This window comes from Neoarius graeffei, chromosome 12, assembly GCF_027579695.1.
Source record: "Neoarius graeffei isolate fNeoGra1 chromosome 12, fNeoGra1.pri, whole genome shotgun sequence".
Classification (NCBI taxonomy): domain Eukaryota; kingdom Metazoa; phylum Chordata; class Actinopteri; order Siluriformes; family Ariidae; genus Neoarius; species Neoarius graeffei.
Window position 1 is genome coordinate 24,159,298 of NC_083580.1, and position 9,207 is coordinate 24,168,504.

The window sequence follows — 9,207 nt, forward strand, 5'->3', positions numbered from 1 at the left end:
TATTTTGGTAGATCTGTATGTACACAGGTTGCTGATTGGTAATGAAATGTGGTAGAGATCTATTATTGGTTAATGTGTAAATATAAAAAGGAAGAACACCTCTAGGGGCTCTCTCTTGCACTGTGTGCTCTAAGGCCTGGATAGACAGTGATAAGTTGCTGTGTGTGTGAAATAAAAGAATACTGCAGTTTTTCCATGTCTGCCGGTGTCAGAGGCGATTCTAGAGTCTGTTGTGGCCCCAAGCAAAAATTTCCAGGGGTCCCTTCTGACCAGTGTTCATCACCAATATGTTATAAATAATCTGACACTAACGAAAAATGTATGAAACCAAAGTTTTTTAAATTCCAAATGTGAAAATATAATGGTAAAGAACAATAAAAACAATAAAAAACAAAATAAGCCCTCGGGCCCTAACTCTCAGGGGGCCCCTGGGCCAGGGGGCCCCAAGCAGTTGCCTGCCTTGCCTATTCACAAGCTGCGCGTCTGGCTGGTATGCACTTTCAGTTTTTTTGCTTAAAACATTGTGAACTTTATTTTGTGTGTAATACACGACAGTTGACAGTTCACCACTATCCTTCCAAGTTTTAATAATGCATTGGACAGTTCTTAACCCAATTCCAGTTTCAGCAACCTCCTTAGCTGTTGTTTTCTTTGCTTGACACAGGCCAATAATTTGACCTGTCTGAAACACAGCAACATCTTTTCCATGACCAGGGGATACATGATTGTTTAAGAAATAGGAAGCTACTCACTGCATCAGTTAGGGTTAACAGAATTGCTGCCAGCTGAAACATAGTAATCACTGCAGTAATTATTCAATCAAAGGCTCTTAAGTATTTGCTTATTTAAATCCAAATGGTGACCTTTTTTTGGCCAGACAGTGTATTATAATTCAAATAAATGAAGGTTGCTGACATAACATTTAAATGTTTTGATTTATTTAGCACTTTTAAAGTCATACATATTCTCTGTCTGTTTTATGGAAATGAGTACAGTTGATTCAAGGCAAAACTGGCATATTCTTAAATTTGAATATGAAGACATGTAAAGGATCTTGCAGTTTGAAACATAAAATTTCACACAATTTTTCATTATTCTACTAGTGAGTCAACATTGCCATCTGGGTGTATCAAGATAGCATAAACTTTTATAACTTTTCTTGTAACTTATTCTGAATTCTAGTGGTCATTCACACTTCAGACACAAGGAAATATTAGTCTAGTAGTTTAAGCACAGACTGTAACTTTCAGTCTATGTTTATTTAAATAGGGTCTGTCAGCCCCTAATATCACTCATGTTTAGACATTTTACACTTTTACCCCTTTCTGAGGACCGTATAAGAAAAGGAACTGGACTTCTGAGCATTTCAACAGATACAAAACAAGTTCATAGTCATACCAATATATTATTATTATGCCAATATACTGTAGCTATCACAAACATTATTTCCAAGTACTATGCTGCTTGCAAAATGCTTCAAAGATTTTAAAACATGAAGATCTACATTTTAACATCTACATATATCATATAAAAAAATCATAGAAAAATACTATTGGAACATAGGTATTGGGACTGCTGTTGAGCTGTCATTGTTGTAAAACACAAAGTCCAAAGTAAGATCATGAACTGTGATATTGAGTAGTATGGTTATCCTTTAACTGTGTGCAAACACACACACACACACACACACACACACGTTATGATTGGTCGTTAGATAATCCAGAATGATAGTTCTGGATAAATCACCACTATTCCTCTGTGAAAGCAGACACAAAGTAGAGCAAATATTCATGTGCATACATGTCTGATAGTTCAAAATCTAATATGGACACTGAGAAGATTTACCAGTGTTAGCATGTAATTTAACATAATTGAACTGCACTTTTTTTTAAAGCATGTGTCTCTGTAGGGTCCAGGCCTTGTCTGTGTTCAGGCTCAAACACTGCTAGTGTACCAATACATTTTATGGGAGCCAGGAAGTAAAGCGGCAGCTCTACATTTAATAAAGGCATTCAGATATTCTGGTAAGACTTTGTGAGATGGCAACTTAAATAGGTATATATATATATGTTACTTATACTAAGAACCAGCCTGGCCTGTTTTAAACAGGGCCCAGAATAGATGTATTTGAGATAAGAGGTAAAGCTTGCCTCATACACAAAATGTGCTGGGACTGATATTATCGCAGTAGAGTTGTCCCTTTACAAATTCAAACTGAATTCTGGTCCACTCAGGGATCTGCCGAAAATGATTTGAAGACTTAAAGAAGAATCAAATAATGAGTGAATGCGGTCATATATTTATTAAGCAAAAAAGGGGGGTGAAGTCCATTGCTTCCAAATCAACCAAAAAAAACCCCCCCAAAACAACAAAAAACCCATGATACTTGTGATTTCCTTTTATATATGACAAGGATTTTAATGAAGAAATAAGTAATTTTACCAAGATACATTTCACAACACAGGTCATACACACACACACACTTTGTATATCCTCCCTGTGGTTGTATCCATCCATCATCTATACCACTTATCTAAGGGTTATGGGTGAGCCGCAGCCAGTCCTAGCTGACTTCAGGCACACTCTGGACAGGTCACTCACTATCATGGGGGGCCAACTTAATGTAAAAAAACTATTTTAATTTAAAAATGGTTCTTTGTGAGCCTCTGTCACAACACACAGATGATAAAACAACAATAAAATCTGAGGTTGGTCAGCAGTGGACAACTAAAAAAAAACAAAAATAAAACCATTATGGCACAACAGAACAAAGCAAAGTCAAATGACTGATTCAGTCTATTAGACACTCAAACTTTACATTTTGATTAAAAAAAAAAAAAAAGTCCCCCAAACTTGACTGACTACAGAGAGATTTTTGTCTCAAGTTTCATTCTGTAACCTGGTGCTTGTTTTTGACACTGAGTAACATTTCCAGTATTTAAACTACACATGCACGCACATACGCATACCCTTTCTTTTATACACAGAATAAAACAAAATCATAGCTTGTCTCCTACTTCGTGGAAAAATCCAGCTTTGTGGATTTTTGCTACCTGAGAACGTCTAATCTAATGAACCTCTAATAAAATAATATTTCACAGTAAGGATAAATAATGGTCCAGTCTCTTTTCAAATGTACATTGAAGGTCTTAGATTGTACTGGTATCTGTATGGCCTGAGCTAGATGTGTAAGTGTTTGTCTTCTTAGAATATTTCAAGGAACTAAAGGAGACTCTCATCCTCTCCACAGTCCGGCTGCTTCGACACAGGAGCGTGTTCTTCACATGTGACCGGAACTCTTCTGACACATAATAGTACAGAAAGGGATCCAGGCAGCTGTTGAGGCTGGTTAAGCACAAGGCAGTGATGTAGACACCATATCCATTGTTAGCAATTCCTTTCGCCAATAGAGCATAATGCACCACTAGCATCACATTGCTAGGGATAAAACAGATCAGGAATGTAACAAGAACTGTAATGATGAGAGTTGTGGCACGGTGACGGTTCTTGCTAGCACTGCTTCCCTCCATGGTGGATTGTCCCAGTTTGCGTAACATCAGAACATAAGCTGTGATGATAACCACACATGGTATGAAGAATGCTAACCCTGCCATCACCATGAAGTAATAGTATGGCTTCTGCACATCCTGAAAGACGTTGCCGCTCTTAGAGTTTTCCGGTGTGATAATGTTGACATCATGGCAAGTGGTTATATTAAGCCCAGAGAGTTTGGCCGTCTGCTGGTACAAGAAGAGTGGTGTGGTACTGATCCAAATAAAAGCCCAGATGCTTACTGATACAACAATAGCCAGTCTATTGTTTGTCCTCTGCTTGGTGAGTGGATGAGCCACCACCCAGTATCTCTGTACACTCAAACATGCAATGAACAGGATAGAACAGTACATGTTTCCATAGAAGAAGCCCACTAGGACTTTACACATCTCTTCTCCGAAAGGCCAGTCATTGCCATTGAAGTGGTAGGCAATCTTTAGTGGGGTCCAGATGACAAACAGCAAGTCAGCCAAGGCAAGGTTGGCCATGTAAATAGCAGCTGGGTGGAACTTCTTTGATCTGAAGACAAAGACCCAAATTGCCATGGCATTGCTGGGCAAACCAACAACGAACACAAAAATGTAGATGAGCGGAAGAAAAACTGTGGTCAGGCCACTCTTTAGTGTGCTGCTTGTAACTGCGTCAACATAGACCAAGTCCGAGCCCGAGTCAGGAACCTGAATCCCAATCATACCTCGTTGTTGGCCATGGATTACTGAAATGAGGATAGTAAAAGGTAACATTTAGGACTAGCTCAAAAGAAAGCTTTTTAAAAACAAAAAGGTCTATACTGTGCTACTGAAAAGTACATGCACACCTAAACAAAACACACAACCCCTGTAGGGAACTAGCAAACATGTTTTGGGTAATTATTTACATAACCTGTAGCATGCTAAAAAGCAAACAAAAAAACTGTAAAGAAGAGAAAGAAAAGGATTAAGACTATCCTAAGACTTTAATCTATGCCAAGAGAAAACTTTTTGAAGACAGTTTACTTCGATAAATAAGTTTAGCTCCCCTTTCCCTAACCACTTACACAGTCTTAATCCTTTACTTTATTTTGTTAGTTTATTTTATAAGTTTATTACTTGTATTTATATGCTTCATTTATATTGAGGTGATGTGTTTAAATACGCTTTATCAATTAATAAAGTAGAAGTAGAAACACTGTAAAAACAAAATAACAAAAACTCACCTGACGACGACATACAGGCGAAAAATACCAGTAAACGCTGAATTCCAAGTGCAAACATTATTCACTGTTTTTAAAAATATCTCTATTAAAAATACTATTTTTTTTTTTTTTTACCTGAGTTGAAGCCTGAGAAACTAAAAAAAAAACCCAACCTAATTGCCGTCCTTCCGAAACTATTGTGAAGGACTAGCTCACCTTGTCCTTTAAGCTTCTGCGTGGATAAAAGGAAACGTGCGTAGAATAGCCACGCCCTGTCTCACTGGTGCACAGATGCCACATTCTTTCACTTCGCCTCACCCCCACTTAGGTTTCGAGTGACGACGAAAAACTATCACAAAATTACAAGAAACCTCTTCTAAAGCCTACGTGTTAAATAACTGCCTCACCATGCCAACAAACATATTTGTACTCTGTTAAATAGCGGTAGGTTTTTAAAAACCCGGTTATAATGTAATGTAATGCTGGATTACGTAGAGAATCCGCCATAGCCTACAATTTCCTGAGAAATCTGTTACTATAGAAACCATGTATTTAAATGAGCGTATTAACATAAATTTGTGCTTAGAGCTGTTGGTATGTAAACTGAGGAAAAAAAGAGAAAGAAACATTGTCTGACCAATCAGATAAGAGAATTCAATAGAAATTCGAACAGAAACAAATATGTAAACACCACTGACTTCACAGCACTGAAATGTATTCGGCCTACTTCCAAAACAACAAACCTGTAGGGTATTTATTTGTTTTGAATTAACTCCCTTTAAGATTAACATTTTAAAATTCCAGCCCTGTGATGACCTGGCGACTTGTCCAGGGTGTACCCCGCCTTTCGCCTGTAGTCAGCTGGGATAGGCTCCAGCTTGCCTGCGACCCTGTAGAACAGGATAAGCGGCTAGAGATAATGAGATGAAATGAGATTTTAAAATTCACGTTTTCAAGAATAAAAATAACCATATTCAGATTTCTTCAGCGTTCACAAATTCTGATTCACAAGTACCCACACCTCCTTATTTATTTCATTTTATTTTTTTGTTATAAATGTTACCACCATTGTTAATTGAATCGAACCGGTTTTCTACTTTGTCACATTCAGGAATGAACCCCCCCCCCCCTCTCGCACAGCGGCAAGTTCCGGGTTTTTGTGTAATCTTGATCTGTTGCATGACGTCATTTAAACTCGCGCTGTAGCAGTTGGACGTTTCGTGGCGGGTGAGAAGTCACTAAACCCCATTCAGCGCCACTCGGTCTGCACCTCACCTGTAGCGTGTGGCAGCTACAAATCTAAAGCGACCAGGCACACTACCCGCTCCATTTTTATGTGTTAGACCCACCCTAACGTGGCTTACTTATATAGATCACCAGTTTTTGAAATACTCAAACCCGTCTGAAACCGACAACCATGCCATGGTCAAATTCACTGAGATGGCATTTCCCCCTTTGTGACCATTAACCTGTGTTAAGGCTCAGGGCCGTGCAAAGACCTTTGGAGGGGCAGGGGCTCAACATTCAAAAAAGGGCACTTGGAACAAATTTTTCACACAAGTTAACTTTATTCAAAACTAAATTTCAATTGCAACTGAACATTCTGTGTGTATGATTTTCTACATCTTCCACACTCTCTTCCTCGGTATCTCCTTCCTCCACATCAACATCTCTCTGTGACTTCGCTGTTTCCTGCACACTTCCTGTGCCTCCTGCGCTAACTCCAGCTTCTACCTCAACCTGTTCATCTGATCTGGAACTTTCCACTCCTGAGAACAAGTAACAGTTTGTTATTTACCATTCAGTAGTCTATTCAGCAATCACTTCAATGTGAGCAACTGGTACATTAGTTCAGAATTGACAACATGCATCTGACTTATTACCAACATTTTCATACTGTATTTATTGAAGCATTAATATGAAAATATAGTTGATCTTGGTAACAAGACATGTCAGATAGTTCTTGTTCATTCTGAAGTGAAGATTAATCTGACCTGTAGTTTTCTTTCTGACCCAACTGGACAGAGATCCACTGCCTTTTGCTGCCTCCCGCAGCTCCTTCTCTTTCTGCTTCTTTATCCTCTCTTTCCTTGGCATCTTTGCATAATGCAGGCTTTCACTTATTTAGAAAACGTTTCCCTATGTTTTAACTCAACTAACCTAAGCTACTATAACAAGTCTTGATAGAATATGTTGTGTACGTCGTCATTCAGCCTTGAGTTTTCGAAGCTGTTAGAATATGTTATTAACGCCGTCATTCAAACTAAAGTTTCCGAATCTGCCACATTAATGAAATGGATGGAGCAAACGGTTTAAATATAGCCTAGGCAGCTTCATTAAATGATAAACAACCCTACGCATTTACTGTTGTGTTCTAAGCTGCACAATCTTGCATGTTCAGATAAGAAATGAAAGGAGACTTTCAGTGTGACCTTACCATGCCGTTCCTCGCACTGTCTCCCACTGTCAACCGCCTGCATGCGCTTTCTGCACGGAGGGTCACTGAATGCATGACGTCACGGATTGATGCCCGCATTTACATAGAAAAACGCTATTTTATAAATCTATAATTTCATATATTGTCAAATTGTAGAGAATATTGCTGTTGGAGCTAACTTATCTTTTACAAATATAAAAAACAAAACAAAACAACAAAGCAGTCCCTATGAAAAGGGCACTTTGGACAGCAAACAGAAAAGGGGCAGGGGCTAGAGCACCTGTAGCACCGGTTCATTGCACGTGGGTGTTAAGGGTAAATGAGTTAATATTTTATATCTAGAAATATTTATACAAATTCCAGTGTTTACACTATCCATCCATCCATTATCTCTAGCCACTTTGTCCTGTCCTACAGGGTCGCAGGCAAGCTGGGGCCCATCCCAGCTGACTATGGGCGAGAGGCGGGGTACACCCTGGACAAGTCGCCAGGTCATTGCAGGGCTAACACATAGACACAGACAACCATTCATACTCACCTACGGTCAGTTTAGAGCCACCAATTAGCCTAACCTGCATGCCTTTGGACTGTGGGGAGACGGAGCATCCGGAGGAAACCCACGCAGACACGGGGAGAGCATGCAAACTCCACACAGAAAGGCCCCCGCCGGCCTCGATCCCAGGACCTTCTTGCTGAGAGGTGACAGTGCTAACCACTACACCACCGTGCCGCTCTAGCTTACAGTATAGTTTTAGATTTTATATTTGCACTATATTATGTACACAGTAAAATGTGTGTCAAATGTATGACCTATAACCAATTATAAACCAGATTATAATGAACCATATTTTCCTGGACATGACAGAAACCCATACTGTTTCGAAACTGTATTATAATCATGATATACACCAAAAGCTTTTATGGAGTCAGTTTAAGTAGCAACAATTTATTTTCTGCTAGAATGCAAAAGAGTTCAGAAATCTCTAGATTGTAAAACATCTCATCTCACAGACCAATTTTATTATATATAAAAAACAAAACAAACCCAAAAACTAAAGGATAACTTAACCAAGTCAACTACAAGGAGGAACAAATAAAAAGAAGTTTGAATTAGAAATAGGGCCTTTGGCATCCACAGCATAGTGTGTAGTATAGTTAATTGGTTTCGGTGCCTAAACAAATATCCCTTTCCCAGTGTGTACAGAAAACATAACTCTTCTCCTGTTTTTTTTTTTCTTATGAATTAAATGTATTTTGCTTCTTTACTATTACTAATGCACTGTTAAATGCTATAAGGGCTGAAAAGCGCCTCTGGTGTTACTAGACATGACTTATTACATTATGTCAGTGTTAAGCAGATTCAATATGTCTTGTCATGGATGAATATTCACATGTGCAATGCATACTGACACAAGGGTTTGTTTGATGCAGTAAGAATTTTATTTTCCATTTTATCCCAAAACAGGCGGCACGGTGGTGTAGTGGTTAGCACTATCACCTCACAGCAAGAAGGTCCGGGTTCGAGCCCTGTGGCCAGCGAGGGCCCTTCTGTGTGGAGTTTGCATGTTCTCCCCGTGTCCGCGTGGGTTTCCTCTGGGTGCTCCAGTTTCCCCCACAGTCCAAAGACATGCAGGTTAGGTTAACTGGTGAATCTAAATTAACCGTAGGTGTGAATGTGAGTGTGAATGGTTGTCTGTGTCTATGTGTCAGCCCTGTGATGACCTGGTGACTTGTCCAGGGTGTAGCCTGCCTTTCGCCCGTAGTCAGCTGGGATAGGCTCCAGCTTGCCTGCGACCCTGTAGAACAGGATAAAGCGGCTAGAGATAATGAGATGAGATGAGATTTTATCCTGAAACAACTTTATAATTAAAAAAAACCCAACAACAACGTGTTTCCAGGCAAAACAAACGTTGCCCACCAGCACTTATTTTATACCTATATATTGATGTTGATGCTTCGAGGTGACAGACTGACAGATACTGTGTGAGCCCCATGGAGACAACATTGATGGGCTCACAGAGTGCATCACGGGATACATCAACTT

At 39.3% G+C, this 9,207-nt stretch overlaps 1 protein-coding gene across 1 annotated transcript; it reads right to left on the bottom strand.

Annotated features, from left to right (window-relative positions):
* Positions 1-1,222: 1,222 nt before the first annotated feature.
* LOC132894892 (proteinase-activated receptor 2-like) lies at positions 1,223-4,955 on the bottom strand. The gene is made up of 2 exons (XM_060935025.1): positions 4,748-4,955; positions 1,223-4,267 (listed from the first exon to the last, which is right to left on the bottom strand). The coding sequence occupies exons 1-2, from the start codon at positions 4,803-4,805 to the stop codon at positions 3,150-3,152; spliced, it is 1,176 nt and encodes a 391-aa protein (XP_060791008.1). The 5' UTR covers positions 4,806-4,955; the 3' UTR covers positions 1,223-3,149.
* Positions 4,956-9,207: the final 4,252 nt, after the last annotated feature.

Bases quoted from the DNA above. Each gene is read 5' to 3' on its own strand.
- LOC132894892 (XM_060935025.1), bottom strand. From the start codon at position 4,805: ATGTTTGCACTTGGAATTCAGCGTTTACTGGTATTTTTCGCCTGTATG. The intron at 4,268-4,747 runs GTGAGTTTTTGT...TCCTCATTTCAG, and splicing joins CGCCTGTATGTCGTCGTCAG to TAATCCATGGCCAACAACGA.